Source organism: Oreochromis aureus, linkage group 8 (genome assembly GCF_013358895.1).
Source record: "Oreochromis aureus strain Israel breed Guangdong linkage group 8, ZZ_aureus, whole genome shotgun sequence".
NCBI classification, from domain to species: domain Eukaryota; kingdom Metazoa; phylum Chordata; class Actinopteri; order Cichliformes; family Cichlidae; genus Oreochromis; species Oreochromis aureus.
Window position 1 is genome coordinate 11,410,038 of NC_052949.1, and position 25,570 is coordinate 11,435,607.

The window sequence follows — 25,570 nt, forward strand, 5'->3', positions numbered from 1 at the left end:
CACTTACAAAGCAGTTTTAAAACAGACTCAAATCTTGACAACCAGAAAGATATTGTTTGGTTTTTTTGGGGTTTTTTTTTTGTTAAAGGGATTCAATGAAAAGCAGAACTTTGAAATTGTGGGTTGTTGTTGTTTTTTAATCAAAAATCATTTGTTATTTGGGATAAAATGTAAATGCATCATGAAACATTAAAGAGTATGAGTGATTATGTTTTTAACAAGTGTAAAAGTGCCAATCTGATTTTTTTTTATAAACTTTAGTCATTTTATTTATACAGTAGTATCTTCACATTCACATATTCATTATTTAAGACACTTAAATGCAGACTGACGTGGGTACAAGCACACTTTCAGGTGTCACACATTCAAACTCAAACATACACACACACACACACACACACACACTCTTATACAGGAAATGTCCTTCAACAGGGATGCACAACTTACTCCTTTGTGGGAGACACTGTTATCCTTGAATCCGTATGACCTTTAACCTCCCCACTACCTAGTAAAACAGTCAGCACAAACACAAACATTTGCAAATGTCCTCTACCTCATTCGCCACTCACACATACTCGCAGTGCAGTGCAAAAGTCTTAAGCCACCCTTCATGTCTTTATTTCTTGCTTGGAAAATGGGGGATGGGGGGTGATTTAATGAAACATACAAATATACATGGAAACACAATAAAACACAAGCAAAAAAAACAGAGTTTTTACAAATGCAACAAGCCTGAAGGTCAATATTTGATATAACTACCTTTATTCTTTAACACAGCCTTTTCTCTCTTAGGCAAGATTTCTTGTAATGTTTGAGTAGAAAGTAGTTCCAAACTTCTTGAAGGACATTCAAAGCTCTTCTTTGGATGTTGGCTGCCTTTTGTTCTGTTCTTTTGCAAGATGATCTCACACTGCTTCAGTAATGTTGAAATCAGGGCTCTGGGGAGGTGAATCCATGACTGATAGTGTTCCAGTGTGTATTTTTCTATCCAGGTATGCTTTTACTGTTTAAGCAGTATATTTTGGATCATTATCATGCTAAAAATGAATTCCCTGCCAATCGCTTCTTCCAGATGATGTTGCATGGTGGATAAAATTCTGACAGAATCAGAGCCAGATGCATTTCTCCAGTTCTCTGTCAAGTCTTTGCTGGATTCTTTCCTATTGCTTGAGGAAATCACTTAAAGATACTTTTCATCTCCTGTAGATTGTTTTTCGGGCCTGCCACTTCTTCCTTTGTCCTCCACTTGTCCAGTTTCCTCAATTTATTTAAGGACACATTGCTCATGATGCTGAGATATTAAGTTTTAAAAATAATAGCTCTTTGTTGGTGAAAAATAAATGTTGTGCCTGTCAAATTGTATCATCTTTGGCATTTTTCACAAATTCATTTAAAGAAATGTGAACACATGATATGTTTTTGCAACAGCTGTTAATAACAGAGTGCTTAAAGATACAATTTAAAATGAGTTCATTGCTAAGTTGTCTGTTTTGTGTTGACAGAACACTAGTTCATCCCTTGAGCTAGGTGTCTTTTTTTATACTTGAATGACTCATAGGTCAGCGTTAAGTGGCTTAAGAAACAAAAAAAAACAAAAAAATTCCTCTTAAATGGCGAGGTACAAAGACTGAACTGAAAATAAGTGAAAAAGCAGCCAATGTCTAAAGAAGAATTGTGAAAGACCTTCAGGAAGTCTAGAGAACTATTGCTCAAGACAGCTTAAAAATAATACTTGTTTGTGTAGGTTCTCAGTCATCGAAGTTCTGGTTGTCTATGGAGCTTGGAAAGAAAAGCGACTGGACCAAGTACACGTGGCTCCTTGAAAGGAAAATATAAATAGATGAGGGGTGACTCGAGATTTTTGCACATAACTGTACATGCATACACACATACATACGTTTCAGAGTGCTTATACAATTTGTGTTTTCTTGGAGCAACGGGGCCAGAATATGCGGAGGGCGACAAATAAGAGGAGGCCGACGAGTAGTATTGTCATGAGGGTTACTATGGAGACGTAGCCAGCATGGGGGAGAGGGGGTGAGTCAGGAGCCTCAGCTGGGATCATGTTGGTGAGATTCAACATGTAACCCAGAGTCCAGCCTGCATCACTGCCTTTTATCTGGAAACAAAGAAGAAGGAAAGCGATCGTCATAAACATAGACTGTTGACAAATTCAAATAAAAAAATGTAAAAATCAGTTGTCTTAACAAGCCTTGCTGCTACTATAAGATCTTCAGTATGCCAAAGCACTGATTAATGTGCCAGTCCAAACTCTCCTTTAAGTGTTCAACCCACACTTAAGGATTAAGAGTTCAGGTTTTTCCTTTAATTTGTCACCAGTCAGTATAGTGAGGTTAACCTGATGTAGCGGCTTATAGTGAAATGCCTTCCTTAGGGTATTATGGGTAATTTCACTCGCACAGCATATGCTTCCTAATTGTAAAAAAAGAAATTCAACAAGCAAACATCGAAATTCTTACACGAGATGTTAATTAGACCTGTGACTGCACAGTCTGAAACAGCTGCTGGTCTACCCTTTGCTAACTGGGCCCCCCTTCTAGCTACAGTATCATCCAGTACCTATAATAGGCCCCACATAGAGGGCTTCAAAGAACACCAGCAGTTCCAATCAGCATTATTGTGAATCAACGTTTGATGTTAATCCTTTGTTTTTCAAGTACTCAGCTGTGTTATTTATTCATTTTTTAAATAAATGATTATGATATTTGATCACACAGAATCCAATTTGTGTGCATGTCTGTGTATAATTGTAGCAGAGTAATAATTGTCAGAGTTTACAACAAGGAAGCAGACTAGCTGCTTTCTTGTTTTTTTGTTTTTTGCCACCTACTCTTTCTGGAGTAATGTACAAAGTAACACCCAAACTAATCCCGTTATACTGCATGTAGGTTGAACTGGTTTGAGTTCTTGTTATTGTTTGATTTATATCATTTTATGACTGCACTTTAAGTCTCTAGTACAGACCAATAAATCCTTTGTCTGCTCACGACCTTTTTCTAATCGAGGCTTCTTGGAAAGAGTTAAGCATTCTCATGTGTAATATAATTTAACTTTGTATCCTTTACTCAGAGGATGTAACCGCTGGTAATGTTAAAATCTTGCCAAATCTTGGCTGCGAGAGAAGGAGGGTGAGTGGCTTACATCTAGATCTACACCCATTATCAACATACCTGACTAAATACATGATATAGTTTTTGTTTTTTTAAATCATGATTTCATTTATTTATGGAAAAAAAGGCTATCTAAACCTATCCTAGCCATGCAAACCCTAAAAAAAGTAATTGCCCCTTAAACCTGCTGTAAGAACTGGTTTTGCTGCCCTTTGCAGCAAAAACTGTAATCAAGCATTTCCTAACTGTGACAAATATGCAAAAAAATAAAAAAACAAGAAGTTGTTGTTTACTGCCTGCTTCTTCACAGCACTGTGCGGTACAAGAAGTAGGTGTGAATTAATGGAAAGTTTAGTCCTCTAGGTTGTATAGTATATTACAGCGTCTTTTAGCATGGTGTGAAATCCTGAGCCTTGGTCCGGTCATTGTTTGTATTCTTGATGACAGCATGTGTGCGTGTGCAGCTGACTGAGGAGGTGGTTGCTGAATATTCCTCTGAAGTGTAAAATCTTTACCTTGTTTCATATAAAAAAGGAATTGCAATCTGCTTCCTGGCTGCTTGATTAGGTTATGTGCAATATTCTGCATAGTGTATTTCCCTAGTGTGTTCTGTGAGGAGATACCTGAGAGTCTCTTGTTAATCTGAAACCTAAACTGAAGGCTGATTTTGCACTTTACCTCAGATGAGGAGAGCTTTCCTGTAGTAGCATTCACAGGCTGTTGCTACCTACTTTTTGAATCACTTTTAAGGTAATGGTAGAGAGTGGCTCTGTTGTTTTTGAGGGGTTTTATGTCCTCTGTGCTTTGCTTTTTACTTTCTTCTTCGAACAGCAGAGCTTTTTGTTTCTGCAAACTGCAAGCATAATGGATCTAGCCGGAATAGATTAGTTGCCTGATAAGGTTGCTATGAAATTCTTAAGTAAGCCAGAGCTTAGTTAGCTCTTTGTCAGCATGAAACTTGTGCCCAGTATTTATATCAATGCTTGTTAAAGCTAGCCACCCAAAGGACCGCCGAATGCCCAAACTGGCAGAGAGGATTGCAGTTAGTCCAAGTTAAATGTAATCCTAAAATTTTTAAACAACCTTTTACACAATTGAGGTTTTTCCACACCTCTCACTTTCCGACAGAGACTTAAATGTGTCCAGAAAGATGGATGTTACAATAGGTATTTGTTTATACATGCACTCACACACACAAGCACAAGGTCAGGTCAGTATGAACTATCAGGTGTGGATGTACCTCAGGGATCTTTGAGAGACAGGAAAAAGCTGGACAGTGATCTACTGACCTTCTTGATGAATTTTATGTTTGAGTAAGTCTCTGCAGTGAAATTGTACCCTTCTGTCAGCAGGGTGAGGATGTAGGTGCCTGAGAAGCAGTACTCAGCCAGATACTTTACGTTTACTGTAGGATGCTGCCTCTTTATCTGTGCAGGAAGTTCAAATGCAAGGATACAATCAGTGTACATTACAGGCAGGCTGAAGGACATAGATAAGGCACAGAAGGGGGTGACTATGACAGAACATTTTTTATGTGTATAACCAACGTATACATTTTCTCTGACCTTATCCCAAGAGGTACCACAGTACTGGCTTAGCTTTTCCTTGACAGTTTCAAGGGGCATGGATGTATCAGTCAAATTGAGGAAGTTCATCACAAAGTAGTAAGCAGAGAACGCCTAAAATAAAAGATGAAACGAGGAAGTGATGAGACAGGAGGAAATCAGCATATCTATAGCAAGTGAAGTAATCAGTTTATAAAGTCTACAAACTGTGCTTGTCTTATTGACACACACACATTAATAGTGTTTGGTTTACAATAAAAGCACCAGTTTAACCAACTCACAGCAGCCGTTTTACAGCCACATACTGGTATTTGCACAATTATTATAATTATTCAGTTAATTTTTGTGTCTATTTAATACTTTAAGATGTTGAATAATGGATCGCAAACCCAAACCCATCAGTTTATTGTTAGATATTGTAAAGAAAAGCTCCAGATCCTCACAGCTTAAAAGCTTAAATCAGCGTTTGTGCGTTTTTTTTTTTTTTATTGGAAATTTATTGAAATCATTATATCATAATCATAACAATTGCCATTTGAACCACTAAAACTTTTTTCCCCTAAATATTTTAGAATAAGATATCGGCTAAATACCCCCTTCATTACAACTGCAAGGGGGTGATTTTTTTTTAAATAAATTAAAATTTTGTTGTTTTGATTGTTGGGGGTGTGGCTTATTATGACTGAGAGGTGGATCCTAACGCAGGTGGCTGTAGCCGATAGCGGTGTCCCAGGTTTCAACATGGCAGGTTTACCGCATGTACTGCACTGTCTGGGCATCTTAACCATGTTGCTGGTGTCTGTTGCAGTTATACTATAAGAAATATGGCTAGCTGTGTGATTAAGGTGGCAACAACCGTCAAATTAGTCTGTGCTACAGTTTTGGTGAGTAAAATTCGTATTTTGTCTCTAATTTTTCAGCACTAATTAGCAGGTTCCTGTTTTTGTATGCACCTTCCAAAGCATGCTGGCTGGCCTGAGTAGATCATTTAATGCTCCACCCTGTCATCTTCATATGCTAACATCTTGTTTAAAACAAGATTACCATGAAGCTAAAGGCATGGAGATAAAATCTAGGCTTCAAAATTATAGTCCACCAACCAATGAATGACTTTATAGTGATTGTATTATCTTATATACCAAAAAACTAGCTACAAGAAAGTGTTCATAGTGGGGTAGATACAAGTATTTAGTATTACTGCAATGATTTATTTTATTTTTTGTTTTTGTTTTTAGAAGAGAAACATGCACGTTTTCTATATTATCACTAGAACCTAAGTAAACTGTCTCTTCAGACTGATTATTGTATCAGTTAATGTTGCAAAGGTTTATTTTCTTATTCAGATCAGGAAGGTGTGGAAACACGAGCACTTTCTGCTTAGGCGTCCCACAATCAAAATGGCCAGTCATATTAAAAACAGAAGTAACTCAGTAAACTGCTACTTCGAGGATGGCAGAATTGATTATTCTGTATGTTGTGTAACCGCTGTGCACGCCCAAACAGCACGAGAGCTCTGTGCTTCCCACAGATAGACTCTGACTCAATAATTACAAATACAGAGAGTTCACACTTCACAGAATCGGAATCAGATGGGGTTGCTCAAGGGGTAGGGTAGAAAACGGCATAGAGCGAACTTCGAATCAGCATCTGTTGGATGTATTCAGGTCATAATTTTTCTGGTTAATTTTCATTCAGGCTTTTATAACATTGCTGAAATACTTCCATTTGTTTTCTTACTGGTCTTCTGTTTTGTTTTCTATAAAATTTGCACACACAGTGAATAAAAGCAAATTAGGAAGCCATGTACAGTTATAGATAGTCCACATGAAATAACTGCATTATTTTTGTATGAAATTTCTTCCATATTGGATGCAAAATGAGTGCCCAAAATGTGTGCACTTGTGTGCATACATGTGGCTGTTCACGAACAAGTCTCATGCTATGGAGACTCCAACCCCATGATCATAGCCTGCATCTGCTGATAGTAGTCTGTTTTGTTGTGCAGCCTTGTAATCTGCCAGTTGTGGTTAGAGTGGTTAGAGCTTACAGGGGATCTTCAGAGCAGATGTGGGCAGTATAAAAGATGGACATAGCTTCTTGGACCGAAAAATTAAGCAAATGAAAAAGTGCCTTAAAGCTCTATTCTGTCTGAAGGCAATAGACTTTAGGCACCGTAGGATTCTTTCTGTCTTGACTTAAATAAACACTCTCTTGATGAGTTTATGTCTTTAGTCACTCCTTTTGGGTCAATAAAAGTGAGGATAGTCGGGCAGTAAATTAAACTTGAATGAGGTCATTCTCACAGATGTGGCAAAAACTGAATGAATAAATGCATGAATGCTAAAATGAGTCACCAGGTATACTTGGATGACTGTTTATAAACCAGGTTAAATCTACACATGGAGAAACACTCACTTACCCCGAATGGCCCCTGCAAAGGAGGCTGGAAGACCCCATTGAAAGAGCATCGACTGTGTTTGCAGAAAGTAAAGTTAAATACACTTTTGACAGCTTTCTGGCATTCTTGGAAGTTTCCCTTCCCAATGTGATCAAATTTTTCTGGAGCTTCCTGAGCTTTCCTGCCTGACACACAGGGGCTGTCATAAAGGACGGAGTAGTTCTTTGTCTCATTGTAGCCTGAGTGGAAACAAGGATCCAATACTGTTGTTGCACCTGACTAGGAGAGAGAGTGAGATAGTGAGATGCAACACACGGAGAACAATGAAGCCTAAGTACTTTTGCACATTTAAGAACATTATGGCTCTCTGAGATAACATCCCATATTTGATTAGTTTGAACAGTTCATTCACAAAAGGTCAGAAGTTTACCTGAGTTTGATTTGCCAGCACCATTTTTAACACTTGGTCTTTTCCGTAGCACAGGAAGCTGTGAGTATACAGGTTATAATCATTTCCATAGAGTCGGAAGTTGACAGAGTTGATGGGTGACTCTGAGCCGTCAAAATTATCGGATATAAAGCTAATTTGAGTAGACGCCCCGCCAAGGTCAAGAGCGCCTGTTGTTTTCAAGCCCTGCAGAAGAGGTAAAATAACACTCTGTGTCAGTGCAGAACAGGGAGTACTGGCGCACACAAAGTACGTCTCAGTGTGGACAAATGTGCACGGACCTGTACGTAGATGTGCACATACTGACCTGTTTGAGACGATCATCCAAGTAGTTGACTGTGACCCACCCGAAGGCACCCTCTTCCTGCCCACTGAGGATTCTTGCTCCCTGATAGGAGAAGGGAGAGTTCTGCAGGGCTTTCTCCACAGCCTGAAATACCTTCTTTGATGCCGAGCTATTCACAATACTGCAGGCACACATGGCACAAATGTATGTGTGAGTCACGTCCACAAGTCAGATCAATACAGCAGCCCATAAATAATATATACATGGTATTGTGCATAATGGCTTTGACAGTAACCTATTCACTGTCCTGGCAGTTCGTGTGGAGATAAATGACAGAATGTGCAAATGTGAATGGTTACACAAAATAGCACTGTTTGCACTGCCAGTACAAACACAGTTTCAGATTTTAGATAGGGGATAAGCTAAACAGTGTCAGCATGAAAAGCTGTTCACTGTGGGTGCTTTTAAAAAACATTCTTTTTTAGGTTTTATCATGGAAATGTCTAAGCTTGTGTGACATACTCCAGCAGCCTCATTCCTGCTGTGGCTCCCAGATAGAGCGGGGTCTCGTGAGCTCTTTCTTTGGGGACAGTGTTCTCAGCCTCCCCCATGCACTCTTTCAGAGACTCTCCTGCTTTCCATGGTTCAGACGCATAGCTGGAAATACCTTTACCTGTTAGAACAAAAAGTCAGGAGGGTTACTGGACAGAAATTTAGTAACAATAAAGCACAGTGAGAGCCTTGTCTTTACAGCTACCCTTCTTGAAAAGTCACTCATCTGCAGAATTTCAGGAACTGTTGTGTGTTTCAGATGTATGTCATGTATCTAATTCATAGCGTTATTGGGGATGAATAGCATTTCTGTTAATGACAACAGTTAATTTATAAATACTAGGGTTATGTTTATCTGATTATTCTGTGTTTATCTGGTACGATACAGTATCTATATTTGACTTAAAGTGGGGAAGCTGTAGGGAAACGCCCAGTTTGGCTGTCTCTAAATATCTGTGGGCACTTTTAAGGCTTACCAATAAACATACAATAGCTCCTTTGTTTAGTCCACATAAAAACAAAAATGTCATTCTGCAGTTTTGCAGGTGCCAGACATGCCTTTTTTGCCTGTGCACGGACTTCGTACAGTCTTGTCATCACCATGAGATTGTGTTGGTAATAAGCTATTGTTTTTCATTTGTCTGTCGTTGCTTTTACAGAATAACTACGTCTAGATTCTCTGGAACCAAAACAAAAACACAGATAAAGATTTTTCAGACAACAGAGTAGAGTTACTGATCGGATGTGAAGGGATTAGGAATACATGTATAATTGTTTTTATTCTGTTAAAATAATTAATTGGCTTACTGAATACATAGCTACCACAGTATAAACAACATACAACAGATCATTAAGCCAAAAACACATCTAGCTCTGTGTATAGGGGTATATTCTTTTGCTCTAGCATAACTTGCTATTTTAAGCTTTCACAAAAGAGGCATAGCATTAGTTCAGACAGGCCCCGAAGTCTAGTTCAACTGACCTTCATGCCAGCTCACTTCAGCTAATACCCTCCTACACACCTGTGTGACAAATCATAAATCATAAATGGTGTGCTATTCAGGTTGCTTAATCTGCCTAAAGTTGGAATGTATCTCCAAGCCACTTTGCAACCCACCTACACCCCAGCTTCTCATTTTCAGGCAGTGTCTGAATTGATTAGTGCTTTATCTGTTGTCTTTTTTTACTATAGTGGTCCTGAGAAGTAGAACAAAATCCATCCAGGTGTTGCCCAGTGCCATTTGCATAGTCAATTTAATGTGGAGGCTTTTTAATGAACCATCAGATGTGTACTCAATAATGCTAATGAATAATTAGCAAGTGGCTCTGCTAATACAATAATCCACCAAGTCTCTAGATGTAAATTTTGATGAGTTTTTAATAGAATTTGGCTTCAGATGCCCTGCAGTTCTCTTTAATAGAGCATAAGATTTCAAAATAAAATGTAGAGAAAATGAGTCACTTTGGACTTAAGGAAACAATAAAATTACACTTCATTGCAGCTTTTTAGAAGGAATATTTATTAAATGGGAATATATCATTAATGACCAAATTTACACATGCGTGCACTATATCATATACATATACAGATTCATATGCAATTTCCTGCATATTAATGCATATATGCAAGTTTGCACTGGTATATGAGAGTATTTGTGCAACATATTCTGTACCTTTGACTTTGCAGGAGTGTGTCTGTTCAACTCTGCCAGTGTTGTTATCCTTCTCTGCTGGCCACTGATAAATATAAAGAGCTGTGTGGGAAGATCCAGCATCCAGCACAATCCCATACTGGAGGAGGAACAGAGAAAAAAGAAATTCTAGTTAATTAGTTACATGCAAATGATTAACATCGGGGTAATGATTGTATAAACTACAATGTTGCCAAAACTGTGGCACCAATCCATGTGAATTAGGAGGACAGTGCTCTATAAAAACTAGACCATGCTGTTAGCTGTGAGACTCAAACCTGGGTATGTAACTGTAACAAAAGAGGTGATTTAATGTTATTGTTGGTATCCGCTGCCCATATTTGGTGGTGGATTTGTAAAGCTGGTTGTACAAGCTGAGGTCATATACTGACAAGATGCCTTATTTGGCTTGTGGACTTTGGCTTGAGATTCTCATGTAACACATTTGGCTCCACACAGGGAACAGGCCACAACATTTCAGTACTTTACCTTGTACTTTTGGGGGACAGATTTGTTCTGCAAAACTGCCACGGTCACCAGGGCAACAATCGCTATGACACCAATCACAATGATGATGATGATGGTCACAGGCGTAGGCCAGGGGTTCTTCTCTTTCATCTCTGAGAGCGTGGGTGGAGAGACAGACAGAGACAGGAAGGAGAGGAGAGGCCAGAGGGTAAAAAGGGGAAGATGGGGACACACTGTTAAATAGGTATGTGTTTAGCCACTCTTGGTTCCAGATGTGGCTGATGTCACAGCATGTGTGTGCTTGGATGTTGGAGAGAGACTGTGTTGGAGAGAGCGTTTAATTGTTTTGTTATGTTTTGTAACCAAGGGCTTTCTGATTTGGGGTGTGTAAATTCTTGCCAGACTGTTCATTGATTTCGGGGGAGTTGTTATTTCAGCCACAGCACATTAGAGAAGGTATCTCACTGGCGTATTTATCATGGGCTGAAAGATCAGATTTCCCCTTTGGAAAGCACTTAAAGAGAACTGTTATTGTGGAAATACTTGAACTGTTTATACAGCACAGAAGGACAATTGGATATAATCAAAAAGACAACCTCTACCAAAGAAAGGCCGACCTATTAATTTAATAGCTATAGTCCCACAAGAGTGTACGAAAACAGTGATTAAAAATTTCAACATGTGCTAGTTATTATTTTGATATCAAATATTACTTTTTGGGTTCTCATTCCTCTCGAATTACTCTGAAGTATAGAGCTATCACAATTGCGCTAATGGGATAAAGTCAAGATGAGCAGATAATGTGCACTTTTGAGTGCACAGTTTCAAAAACAGACAAAAAAGGGTATAAAAGCCTGTCTGTAGTCACAAAGCTACTGTGATGGAAAATCAATGAATAAGATACCAGTATGAAAACAAGCGCACATATACAAGCACACGCATGGTTGTTTGATTATTGCCAGGGCAAACGAACTGACAGATACTGTCGAGGCACGCACGACAGCTGGCAAAGCAGAAACTGACCTACCAGCAGAGTACAGGACAAAACAGTTTTTCTGCCTACTTCACCGACAGTACCTGCAGCACCGATAGTTAAGCCCACCTTGGTCTACTGTGGGAAAACACACTGAAAGACTGAAAGTTAAAGCACATTAAACCCAGAGGCGCACAGCGAGCGAGAGCACTTACCTCTGTTGTGTACTTCAGACGGGGAAGGGACAGAGACAGATAGTGAAAGGCAGAAAAAGAGAGGGGGAGGGTATGGGAGAGAGGGTGGAAGTTGAAGGAAAAGAAAATATGGGCTGGACGGGGAGAGGAGAGAAGGGACAGAGGGAGGTAGCCGGGTGATAAGATGAGGAGAGGTTTTTCCGTCGTGGCCGGACACGGATTAGAATAGAGCTGTATGTGTGTGCGTATGTGTGTGTGTGTGTGTGTTTGCGTTGTAGCAGCTTTAAAGCACTCGGTTTCCTCCCCAAGCTGGGACAGCAGAGCTGGTCGCTATGGAGATGCAACTAAAGCGTGTTTGTGCGTATGTCGGCGCGTTCTCGTGTGTGCATGTGAACCCCTTAAAAGGGACTCTCTCTATGGAAGCTAATGAGAGTCACTCTGCCCAGCACTACTCTTTCTACCCTCTGTTCATTCTGTGGGATGTGTATGAGGGAGGAGGGAAGTGGGGACTCCCTTGTTTGACTGTTTCTCATTATTGGAGACTGTGATGTCATCTCAGTGACGGATCGGAATTCCCTTCTTTTCTCTAAGGCTGTGTGTGTGTGTGTCTGCGTGTGGGGTGTGTGTAGAAGAATGGAGGTTGCTGAAGAGTTTGTGTGTGTGTTTGTATATACCCCTAAACATGACCTGCCTGCAGATTTGTTGATCCATTCACAGATGGTTTCTGTCATTTGTTTTCCTCTCTTGCAACACACATGCACATACATAATCAAACATACACTAGAGAATGATTGCCAACCTTCCTAACTTCAGAGAGCTGTATAATTCAAGCCTTCCCACAATAATACATTACATACACAGTCCTGTAATAAATATCCTGTAATTGTTTCAACATGTCACTTCCAAGAAAAGGCGTTTAAAAGCATTTCCTGTACACCCATTGAAGCACACTGTGCATTTCTAAGATTTGACTTAGAAATGCAACTTTTAGAGTTACTTAAATACTGTAACAGAGTATAAAAATTAATTTGTCATGTGGGTCTCACAAATATGCTGGCTCCCTAAATCATCGCTTGATTGTCGAAACTTGAAGCATCTTTGCTCTGGAATAATGGTAACAATAAAACAAATTAAACACACACTAAATTAAAATAAGCAACTTCGATGCTTGAAAAATAAATGTTCAAATGGAGATATTTAAAAGCTTGCAAGTTCCTTGTATTTTCACTCTCAGCTCTGTACATAGTGAAATCTTGCTTTTAAGGCAGTTTGTGATTAACAAAGGGTAGATCTGAATCAGAAACTGAGGACACTGCAAGCTTATATGGTAGGGACTTGTCTATCAAAAGTCATCCCAAAAAAGCAAACCAAGCTTTATTGTCTGTTTGACACTAATGGGGGACCATGATTTACAAAATGTATAACACACTGTAGTAAAGAAGAGTTATGGCTAGTGGCCGTAACCATAAACTAATAAGGAAAATGTTTACTGAGCCAATGAATCAAGTGAGAACTGGGGAATCAGACATTCCTTTGCATCCAGAGGAGTCTTCCTTGAGCAGTGTGAGGATAATCCAGAAAATAATATTCTGATTATTCAGAATTCATTTTAAATTAAATGTAGGTGACTATTTTTAATATGAAACGATAAAATGTTTCTGTTGCTTAAAGGTGCCACCAGCAACAGTGTTCTAGTCAGCGTTGGGGAGTAACGGAAGACATGTGCCAGCGTTACATATTTAAAATACAAAATATGAGTAACTTTATTTTGTTACAGTTACCGTTTAAATGGGTGATAATTAGAATAGAGTTACTTTGTTGAAATAAATGGATTACACGGTGGTCTTTTCCTGTTTCATATGTTAGGCTACCCCATCTCTAATTTTGGTAATTAAACGCATTGCCGGAAACCCATAGAAAACATGCAATAAGAAAACATCATAAACATCTGGAAGTAAGTTCTTTTTTAAAAACTAACGTTAGCCTACTGCAACTACGTTGTTCTAGGTGTGATAGCTACCTGGGTTATGTGCCACTTCAGTATCTTTGATGTACTATTGCTATGTGATTTATTATTATTACTGAAGACTACTCGCCACCAAGCTAACATCTTATGTCATGTTAGGATGCTCCTCTACAGTAAATATATTGTCTATTCAGGGAGATTTGGGCTTAACAGCCAATTGGTGAAGAAAAACAAACACAAATTTACAGGATGTGATTGCTACATTCATGTAGTTGTAAAAAGCATGACAATATATTAAGCAATCCAAAGTATTCAGAATACGTTACTAACATTGAGTAACTTAACGGAATACGTTACAAACTACATTTTGGGGCATGTATTCTGTAATCTGTAGTAAAAGTAACCTTCCCGACACTGGTTATAGTGAAATGATAGCGACGCAGCAATGTATACAGCGGTTCATAGCATTTTATGGCCTGCAAACCACATCTGGTCATTTGGTTCAAATAACCTGCTTACATTTGAATCCTAAACTTTATGCAGTTTAGCCCGTTTTGGTCACCAGACACTCTTTAATAAATTACCTATCAGAGAACGGTTTACTGTTTTTAGGACTTTTTAACCAAGCTTTACACAGGGATGGAGTAGTCAAGACCGCCTTTGGATTTCCCACAAAATCGCATCAAAACAGTGAGCCATCATCTTTTCAGGGCTTTATGAAAGTGTTTGGTGGACTCTGCTGTGCTAATGTGCCTTGAGGGGTAACAAAAAGAATTTGACAACATGCCACCATCAAGCAACCCTCAACAAGATGGATTGAAGCCCATCCATCCATCCATCCATCCTCATCCGCTTTATCCGAGATCGGGTCGCGGGGGCAGCAGCCTAAGCAGAGAAGCCCAGACCTCCCTCTCCCCAGCCACCTCCTCCAGCTCATCCGGGGGAACACCAAGGCGTTCCCAGGCCAGCCGAGAGATATAATCTCTCCAGCGCGTCCTGGGTCTGCCCCTGGGCCTCCTCCCGTGGGACATGCCCGAACACCTCACCCAGGAGGCGCCCAGGGGCATCCTTATCAGATGCCCGAACCACCTCAACTGGCTCCTTTCGATGTGGAGGAGCAGCGGCTCTACTCTGAGCCCCTCCCGGATGGCCGAACTTCTCACCCTATCTCTAAGGGAGGCCAGCCAGCCACCCTTCGGAGGAAGCTCATTTCTGCCGCTTGTATCCGTGATCTCGTTCTTTTCGGTCACTACCCACAGCTCGTGGCCATAGGTGAGGGTCGGGACGTAGATCGACCGGTAAATTGAGAGCTTCGCTTTTACACTCAGCTCCCTCTTCACCACGACGGACCGGTGCAGCGTCCGCATCACTGCAGCCGCAGCACCAATCCGTCTGTCGATCTCTGGCTCCCTTCTCCCATCACTCGCGAACAAGACCCCGAGATACTTAAACTCCTCCACTTGGGGCAGGAACTCATCCCCACCCAGAGTGGGCACTCCACCCTTTTCCGGCTGAGAACCATGGCCTCAGATTTGGAGGTGCTGATCCTCATTCCCGCTGCTTCACACTCGGCTGCAAACCGTTCCAGTGCGAGCTGGAGGCCCTCACCGATGAAGCCAACAGAACCACATCATCCGCAAAAGCAGAGATGAGATTCTGAGGCCACCAAGTGAAAGCCCTCCGCCACTTGGCTGCGCCTAGAAATCCTGTCCATAAAATTATGAACAGAATCGGTGATAAAGGGCAGCCTGGCGGAGCCCATCACCCACCAGAAACGAGTCCGACTTATTGCCGGCAATGCGAACCAAACTCTTACAACGGTTGTATAGGGATCGAATGGCCCGTAGCAATGGGCCAGACACCCCATACTCCCATAACACCTCCCACAGGACACCCCGAGGGACACGGTCGAATGCCTTCTCCAAGTCCACAAAACACATGTAGACTGGTTGGGCAAACTCCCATGCACCCTCAAGTATCCTTGAGAGGATAAAGAGCTGGTCCAGTGTTCCGCGACCAGGACGAAAACCGCATTGTTCCTCCTGTATCCGAGGTTCGACTAACGGACGAACTCTCCTTTCCAGCACCCTGGCATAGACTTTCCCAGGAGGCTGAGGAGTGTGATCCCCCTGTAGTTGGAACACACCCTCCGGTCTCCCTTCTTAAAGATGGGGACCACCACCCCGGTCTGCCAGTCCAGGGTACTGCCCTGATCTCCACGCAACATTGCAGAGGCGTGTCAACCAGGACAGCCCTACAACATCCAGAGCCTTCAGGAACTCGGGCGGACCTCATCAACACCAGGGCTCTGCCACCGAGGAGTTGTTTAACTGCCTCAGTGACCTCGACCCCAGAAATTGGCGGGTCATTCCTTCATCCCCAGACTCTGCTTCCTCCTCGGAAGACGTGTCAGTGGGATTAAGGAGGTCCTCAAGTATTCCTTCCACTGTCTGACAATTTTCTCAGTCGACGTCAGCAGCGCACCGCCAGCACTATACACAGTGCAGGTAGAGCACCGCTTTCCCTCCCGAGACGCCTGACGGTTTGCCAGAATCTCTTTGAGGCAGTCCGAAAGTCTTTTCCATGGCCTCTCGAACTCCTCCCACACCCGAGTTTTTGCTTCAGCCACTGCCCGAGCCGCATTCCGCTTGGCCTGTCGATACCTGTCAGCTGCCTCTGGAGTCCCACAGGCTAACCAAGCCCGATAGGACTCCTTCTTCAGCCTGGTGGCTCCCTTCACCTCTGGTGTCCACCATTTGGTTCGGGATTACCACCACGGCAGGCACCAACCACCTTGCGGCCGCAGCTCAATGCAGCAGCTTCGGCAATGGAGACGCTGAACATGGTCCATTCGGACTCAATGTCCCCAGTCTCCCTCGGAATGTTGTTGAAGCTCTGCCGGAGGTGTGCGTTGAAGATCTCGCGGACTGGGGCCTCTGCTAGACGTTCCCAGCACACCCTCACTCACGCGCGTTTAGGTGCACCGGGTCTGTCCAGCGTCTTCCCCGCCACCTGATCCAACTCACCACCAGGTGGTGATCAGTTGACAGCTCAGCCCTCTCTTTACCCGAGTGTCCAGAACATATGGTCGCAGGTCTGGTGATACGATTACAAAATCGATCATCGACCTGCGGCCTAGAGCATCCTGGTGCCACGTGCACTTATGGACACTCTTATGTTCGAACAAGGTGTTCGTTATGGCCAAACTGTGATTTGCACAGAAGTCCAATAACAAAACACCACTGGGTTCAGATCAGGGAGGCCGTTCCTCCCAATCACGCCCCTCAGGTCTCGCTGTCGTTACCCATGTGAGCATTGAAGTCTCCCAGCAGGACAACAGAGTCTCCAGGTGGGGCACCTTCCAGCACCCCCCAGGGACTCTAAGAAGGCTGGGTACTCTGAACTGCCACTCGGCGCATAAGCGCAGATGACAGTCAGGACCCGTTCCCCCACCCTGAGGCGCAGGGAACAAACCCTCTCATCCACCGGGAAAAACCCCAGCGTACCGGCAGCAAGCCGGGGATATTAGAATACCCACCCCAGCCCGCCGCCTCACCAGGGGCAACTCCAGACTGAGACAGAGTCCAGCCCCTCTCCAGGAGACTAGTTCCAGAGCCCAAGCCATGCGTGAGGCGAGCCCGACTATATCTAGCCGGTACTTCTCAACCTCACGCACTAACTCAGGCTCCTTCCCCACCAGAGAGGTGACATTCCATGTCCCTATTGCCAGTCTTGGCAGCCGGGATCGGTCCGCCAGGGCCTCCGCTCCTGGCCGCCGCCCGACACACAATGCACCCGACCCCTATGGCGCCTCCTGCAGGTGGTGGGCCTGCGGGAGGATGGGCCCATGTCTCCTCTTCGGGCTGTGCCCGGCCGGGCCCCATGGACTGAGGCCCGCCACCAGACGCCGCCCTCGGGCACCCTCCCGGGCCTGGCTCCAGGGCGGGGCCCCGTAACCCTATCCCGGGCAGGGTAAACTGTTCCCTCGATGTTCTTTTCATACGGGTCTTCTGAATCGCTCTTTGTCTGGTCCCTCACCCAGGACCAATTTGCCATGGGAGACCCTACCAGGGGGCAAAAGCCCCCAGACAACATAGCCCCTGGGATCCCTGTGACACACAAACCCCTCCACCACGATAAGGTAGCGATTCACGGAAAAAAATCTAGATCTTTGGTTGAAAAACGAAGCAAACAATTTCAACTTTTTCTTCTTAGCTCTGGACAACAGCTGTGACATCTGTGAGTCTAGTTATTCAGTCATTCCCAGTTATTGCACGTGGGAAAATGAAAGAATTTGAGATTACAGAAGAATTGATAACAATACGCTCAATGAAAGGGAATACACCAAGTAGTCAAAATGGCAAGTGTTGCAACTGATGACCAAATCTGACACAGAAAATTTACGGACTTTTGAAGTAGGTGCAAGATAAAGTGCCTGAAATGACCCCAGAACTGAAATTGGAATTTTTGCTTTTTATTTATGGGAAAATTAGTTGCTGACCCCTAAATACCTAGTAACACAGCATAAGTCAGAAGTAAGTACAAAAAATAGCCCAGGTAGTGTTCTCCTTTAAAATTGTAAGTAAATGTATAACATAACTGCTTAATGTCTCAGTTTAAAAATAACTAAAGTAACATATCTTTGTTACATTTAGGGACCTGCACTATATTCTCTTGTGATAAAATTGATCACCTTTGTAGCCTTGATGGTGTGTGTTTTGCCTTAAGTCAAGAAACAAGTTCATTTTGTTTTGTTTTGTTTTTTTGTGCATATTTCCTAAAGCACTGTGCTTGGCCAGGGGTTCCCAAAATTGCTCCCTGACACAGTTCTCACTGTTGGACATGTTTGGCCTTGTCTTGTTTGTGTATGCTAGACACTTTTATATCATGTGAAGGTTTTGACCTGTATTATTGTAGATGATATGGCACAACCCTTTTTCACACTGAAGAAGGAAAGAAAGACGGCATTGATACTGAAGTTTCCACATTAGTTAAACTCATCAAAAGCTTATATAATGGCAACTTCCATGGAAAGCCAACCACTAACTCGGCATTCTTGTCTGAACTACATCATTTGAGGACATTAACTTGCTTCAGAAGAAATATGGACTTAATCAAACTTTTTCTTGAGGGCATGCAGCTGCAGAGGTGCAAGAATGAAGCAACATGTTGACGTTTTATGCATTTTTGCATGCATGGACTGTCGAATATATTTAAAATATCTGCAAGATAGCTGCTCATAATGTTGCAGTCACACTAGAGTAGAAATTAGAGATGCACTAATAAAGCAGCCAATAACCAGAATTCTCTGATTTACAGTGTTATGAGCCGGTCTATTTCATGCACACTTAATATGCACACAGCGGTGCAAGCAAAATTTGTGCACACACTTGCAGCCACACACTGTCATGTAGTTAGGGTGGAGGTTCTTCAGTGTGATTGAAGACATTCTCATATTCATTCTCACCCAGCTGAATATGAAAATGGACATTTTAAAGAACCTAACAAAAGCAAAGCGGTTAAAGCTAAAGTTATTCAGAGCTTAAAGCTGGCCACAGGCCGGCAGCTTCAGTATGAGTAAGTGATAGGAGTTACAAGGCAAATTATGGAAACAAGAAGGCAAATAGAAAAGCATGAATGTTCTGTTATCTGCTGAATGCAAGTACGTTCCAATTGTTTTAATATATGAATTGATTGCACCAACTTTTGTTTAATGATGTAAAATATGTCAGGTAAAGGTTTTACTGCAGTTTGGGGGGAATTTTAAAATTTGATTAGTTTCTTTAATCATCTTTTTTTTTTTTTTGCATTGAATAAAAATTGATTTGTATAATTTGCTATCAGTTTTAGTTCTTAGAATTGGATCTTGTTCATCTCTAGTAAATATAGGGTCTCATCCTCCTTGCAGTGATGGGAAAAATTGGTGGTTTCCTGGGTATTTCTCTGAATTTTCTGGCATTTGGTTACCAGTAAGAGTCGACTGACTTCCCGACTGAGTGTGTAATATCTTTTACCTCTGGTTGACCACTTTCGATCACAAGGCGATCGCACAGGCCATCTCGTAGCAGACGTCTGTCCAAGTAATAGAGTTACTGTTGTCACTCTCAGATTATTGAATGTATGCAAATAATAAGTAGACAGACTGACCCAGTTCCCATTTTCACAGCAACCACTTGAAAGGCAAATGGATCATAATTTCATTCCAAATGTCACAATAACTGTGCTTTTGCTGCAGTCTCCAACAACTGCTTTAACTATTGTGACTGTGACATAAATAAAAGAACAAAACTTGGCATCAGTGACTCACTCCGTTAATTACAACTGACTCCTACTTTATTATCGTACAATATCAAAGTCTAGAAGTGACGTGTAACCAAAGGGTTATAAAGGTGGCAGACAGAACTGAACCTTACCCTGTCTGAAAGTTACTGTCAAGTCTGAGTGTGCAGCAACTTGGAGCAATTTGTCTCAAAGTCCTCCTTTCATTTGCTTTGAGATTAAAGTGGGGGAAGACTGCAACTTTATGTGTAACCACGTAAGAATGACATAGCTGTCGGCTAAAAGGATACCAAAACATGCTGAGACAGAAAATGGGGGTTTACCTGAGCAGAAAATTTGGCAAATGACATCAGAGGAATCCTCTTGCAACATCAACGGGCTTTTACATACGGAAAGGTTTGCTTTTCTGTGTTGTGAGGAACTTTAATGGCATTGTGCCTTCTCGAATCATTAGAAATATAAGCATAGTCTGATCCTTAGTCTAAAACCAAATATTATTTCCAAACATTCCTGTGAACAAACAAAACTCCCCTCACCACGCACAACTGTCTGCCAGATACACACACAGAGTCTCCTGGCACACACCACCAGTGTTTCCATTTCCGATCCCTATGTAAACACCATTATATTGCTAAGGTGGATTGTTCGAACCTCGAAGTCATGACCAAATGGTGGGAAAAAGATGCCATAAGGGGCCACTGGAAAAGCATAGCATCTGCAATCATTTAGTTGATCTCCAGAAATCCTTTTTTTTTTTTTTTTTTAAGGTTAAAGCCTTTTTTTTTCTCTTTTTTTTTTTTTCTCATGCCCTGAATTTGCTTGAACTTTTATCTTTCAGGACACAGGCAGTTGAAAGAACAGGGTTTTAGATAACATTTACAGTAACCCCTGCTGCCTAAAGTATGCGTGAGTGCTGTTTACATAGACTGTAGAAACAACCTATAGAAACAATGTTCAGTAACTGTGGCACATAGAATAACATTAACAACACAAATCCATCCGTACACTCATCCTTCTGTCTCATGGTGATCACTCCCTGCACTTTATGTAGTCCTAAATGTACTTGTGTAAGACTTTAAGAATTTAAACATCATATAAAAAACCAGACAGAGATTTGACTTAGTCACAAAAAAGAAAAGAAACACTGAAACACCTCTTTACTGTCAGTATGTTAAAGAGCACTGAGGTTTGTTTGTTTTCTGAATGGTGTGACACAAAAGTGTCTCCACCCCTGCTGATGTGAAAATTTGGACTCATGAAACGCCTGTCATAAAGATATGGAGAGGAAGAGAAAGAAAGATAGAGGCACATGATTGAGGTTGTTTTGAATCAGCAGATGCTGAGAGGGCTGTTGCTTTACATTTAGTGATGAGTCAATGTGTGACGCAGCTAGAGATTTGCTCGTGTGGTTTTATAATGACGGGAAGACGAGACAACAACCTGCCTTTGAGGCAGGTCTTAAAATTGTTGTGCTGCTCTGGTGGTTTGGCTTTAATTACTCATAAACATATGTGGACACACAGTGTCTGAACGTACATCTGTGTGTCTGGCATAAAGACAGAGTCAGCAGAACGTGCCTTACAGCACAGTAATCTAAGTGTTTGTATCCTCTATTTAACAATAAATAAATTAATAGATCTGTGGGGGGAAAGTTTTCCAGTTTAAAATGTCTGAAATATCAATTAGCACGATTGGTTAGTTTAAGAAGAACAGATATAAAAGTAAGTCATCAAGGAAATAAAATGAGGAAGGTGTATATAAACACTAAATGTCAGATGGAATACTTAAAACTGAAGATTTCTACAGGTTCATGATACTAGATATTTGCAGTGGAACAGCTGGAATGTTTAGTTTTCAAGTGTTGTGGAGGAAGCATTTAAAATCTCTTGCCAGAACTACTAAACCAATAAACCAGTTCAGTACCACTAAATTGTACTGAGCTGCTCGTAAGTGCAACCTGATCCTTGCGACCTCATAAAAACAATGTTTTTAATATTAAACTTTTTGAATAATGGGTAATGTTAATGTTGTACAGGGGCAAACAGAACTTGTATAGATTCTCCGTCATCTAGGTTGGGGTAATGGAAAAAAAGAAGGCAACTGGACTTATTTACGTTTTTGAAGATATTTCCACTGTCATTTCAGAGGCTTCTTCACTTTTAAAAACACAGATTGAGAGTCCTAGGTATTTAACCCCTAGTGGGGGTTGTCCTCTTTTCGCAGGTGGTAATGAGGGTAGTTGACCCGTTATTGATCCTTAATGAAAAAAGGCATTGGTCATTACAGTCAGTGGAAGTTAAGGTTGAAACCACTGTGGGAATTTGCCCAGGCCTGTTATGTGGCCCAGTGAGATCTTGTCAACTATAAATTTGTGTATTTGCACTCCCTGTTTGGTTATACACCACTACTGTATTTAATCAATGGTAATTATTAAATCGGGTTCTTTTTCCCATAGTGTGTTTTTGGGTTTCTTTCTTCCTTCCCACTGTCACCAAGGGGTTCTCTGTTATTGTATGATCCTTACAAAATAAAGCACCTTGAGGCAACTGTTGTGAATTTGCACTATATAAATAAAACAGAATTGATTTCAGTGGAGTGCCTCTTCTCCTCATGGATAGGCACATGGCGAAGAGTTTCTCACACGCATCACAAGCAGCTATGCCTTGCCACACTGCATCCTTGGCTTCTACATGTTGTGTCCTCATTTGTTGTCTATGTTAAGAGGGAGGCAACATCGCCTACTTGGCAGATCTATAAATATATTTTAGACTTGTGAATTGTGAAACAGCTGCTTCCTGTAAAGGGGAACCTCTGGCAACATCATATGATGAGAAATGTGAGGAACCATCCCTGCTTGCCATGGGGAAGTGATCTGTCCTTAGTGCTTAGTCCAGTCTGACCTTGCAGGACAGACTGGTGCTGACCCCGACTCAACTGGACCAACATGAACTTAAGCAGTAAAAATAACTATTGCTGTTTCAGTCCAAACAACCCAATGAGTAACCACTAACACAATGGTGTTTCATGATTGCTCTGTTGCTTTATCTTGACACTTTTAGATAAGCTACAAGTCACCAAAAATACACAAATGTGACATTTGTACACATTTGTGGTAATGACTACACATTCCTTATGCACAAGCAGCCCAACACTAACCCTGGTACGCCGTAAGGACTTTAAAGACACAAGTCATCCAAATTAGGAATAAACTAATTTTCTTCCTTACATCTAGTAATATCAAGCTTTTCAGATTTTCATTTTTAAGTGCATATAAAAGTGAATCATTTGTAGTATTCAGAAACACTGACAGTACATGAACCAATTTCTTGAGAATATGAGGAAGGTGGAAGGCATTTGACACCAACACTGACTTAACTGGGTTTTTCAAACATTTTTAAATTCAACTATTGCAGTAGTAACAATTTTTTTTTTTTTTTTTTTTTTTTTTTTTTTTTTTTTTTTTTTGTTAGAGGACTAGGCTATCCCAAATACAAAAACAGAAAAACTCACCACCACAAATGTAGTTGTACTTCTTTAAATTTGCAGTGCTCACATCATTGAAAATTATTTCTAAATGACTAAGGAGAATAGAAACCGGAAGATAAGCTGAAAAATGTTCTCTAATTCACAGGCAGCTTAAACTAAACTCTGTGCATTAATTACTTTTGACTCAGTTAAAAGCTGTACTCTTACCCTCCTTCACAGGGATAGAATAATCAGGTAAATATCAGTACAAATTGTCATAATAGTTTAACAGTCAAACTGATTAGATAATTAGCTGTATGATAAAAAAAATAGGGCTAATAAAAAAGGACTTTGTCTGATAAACCTTTTGTCTAATTAACCTTTCTTAATCATGGGAGTAGCTCTGTGTACGTGTGCCACTGTTTGTCATCAGCTACACATGGCCCATCAGTATCCCACTGACTCACATATGTTGAATGCACGTGAGACATCTGGTTATGCCGTCTGTATACACGCTCTAACACATGCTGTGGAAAAGTGATCCACCTGCCTCCATGCGCTGCTACACAGCTGCTACATGTAGTAAAGCAAGTCACATAGAAGAGAACATGCACTCACTTGACGTGTAACATCTATTGTAAAGACTGCTGCAACATCCTACTGCTGGATACACTGGCAAGGATTTCCTACTTTTGTGAGTGCATTTGTGTGTGTGTACCAGTCAAAGCAGTACACCTACCTCTTTGTGCAGACATGGGTTCTTTCTCAGCAGCCACACAATGCTCTTTCTATTCTTTGCCCCTCTCTTTCCTCTCTGTCTCCCCCTTCCTCTCACTCTTTCTCTCTAACCCTCTGCCTTCCACACACACTCTGTTTCCCCCTCTCTCTCTCGCTGTCTCTCGCTCTCTCTCTGTGTGGTAGCACAGCTCTCAGCTCAGTCTGTTTTCAGCACCTCCTTTCACATACACTCGCTTTATTAGGAGAAGCAGAGCTTCTCTCCTCCCTCTTAACCCCCTCCCCTCCTTCACAGGCGCCTTTAGCTTGCCTTCTGTTTGTCCCCTTTCTTTGACTGTCTTCCCCTCCATCGATGTTATTGTCTTTGTCATTTTTCCTCAGTGTGTACTGGTGCCTCATTTTCCTTCTCCCTCTAATTCTTTGTCATTGTCTCTGTCTTGTAGAAGTGGGTCAAACATGAAAGCAATGTTAGATCTTGAGTTGGAACCAGAGCTGGAACCAAACCTGGAGGGATGTTCGAGAGAAGCGCGGAAAAGCAGGAAAAAAGTCAATTTCCTGCTTTAATCGTTGATACCAGCAACCCCCTCCCTTTTCTTTCCTTTTTCTTTTTTAAAGATGCAATCTTAACTTGGAACTTGGGGAAAAAAAAGCAAACCAAAAAAAAGCATCTTAATACTTCTACTGAAATCTCAGATACAGACCCTTTTAAAGATAAAGAGGCTTAGTCATCCAGTGTTTTCAGCACAGGATGATTAAACTTCCAGGGTCTTGACATGGACACCACTGCCTGTAAGCCGTGTTTGCTTTTTCCACACTTTTAACAAGGTTACAAAACAAAGACTTGGGTGTTTTTGTGTCCCAGATATTCGCACACCAGGGTACACTTTAAGTGCAGCAGTTCAACACAACAATGCTGTTGCTTGTGTGAGAAAAAACCTGCTCCCATCAGCAGAAAACGGTAAATGTATGAGTGTGATATGCATGCATACTAATGTATGCTTTGTGCAATCAAGTGGCAATGAGGAAATGGTTTGTTTTCTTTATGGTGGAACCGCAGACGGAGGTATTATTTTGCTTGGAGCTCTTCCAGTATTTTGTGCAGTGATTGAAGAAAAACACGCATTATTACAGCAACAGTAATTCTCACTTAATTGTATCCTAAATGACAAGCTGAACATTTCCTTCAAGATGGCGGTAAGGTCCTATTGTTCAGCTTGAATTTGTGAACGCTCCATCAGTCTGTCACTAAATATGAAAATCATCATTAACAGTAAGTATCTATCTATCCAGTGATGTGCACAGTGAGAGAGCGCAGGGGGTAACTGTTTGTACTTATGCTCCAAGTGCCTCAGTCCAAGACGAATGTCTATAAACAGATTCTGGATAAGAAAAAAACACGAAATCTTTAAGTAAAGGACA

At 41.4% G+C, this 25,570-nt stretch overlaps 1 protein-coding gene across 4 annotated transcripts; it reads right to left on the reverse strand.

The window, feature by feature from the left end:
• Positions 1-73: 73 nt before the first annotated feature.
• entpd1 (ectonucleoside triphosphate diphosphohydrolase 1) lies at positions 74-24,347 on the reverse strand. Of its 4 annotated transcripts, XM_031750649.2 has the most exons (11): positions 24,156-24,347; positions 10,561-10,691; positions 10,054-10,171; positions 8,351-8,501; positions 7,850-8,009; positions 7,525-7,728; positions 7,116-7,373; positions 4,697-4,810; positions 4,421-4,558; positions 1,898-2,119; positions 74-1,818 (listed from the first exon to the last, which is right to left on the reverse strand). In XM_031750649.2, the coding sequence occupies exons 1-10, from the start codon at positions 24,169-24,171 to the stop codon at positions 1,910-1,912; spliced, it is 1,500 nt and encodes a 499-aa protein (XP_031606509.1). In that variant the 5' UTR covers positions 24,172-24,347; the 3' UTR covers positions 74-1,818; positions 1,898-1,909. The 4 variants fall into 4 exon arrangements, with proteins under 4 accessions (XP_031606509.1, XP_031606508.1, XP_031606510.1 ...); XM_031750648.2 differs by having other exon boundaries at positions 74-2,119; XM_031750650.2 differs by lacking the exon at positions 24,156-24,347 and adding an exon at positions 11,728-11,936 and having other exon boundaries at positions 74-2,119.
• Between the last annotated feature and the right edge of the window lie 1,223 nt (positions 24,348-25,570).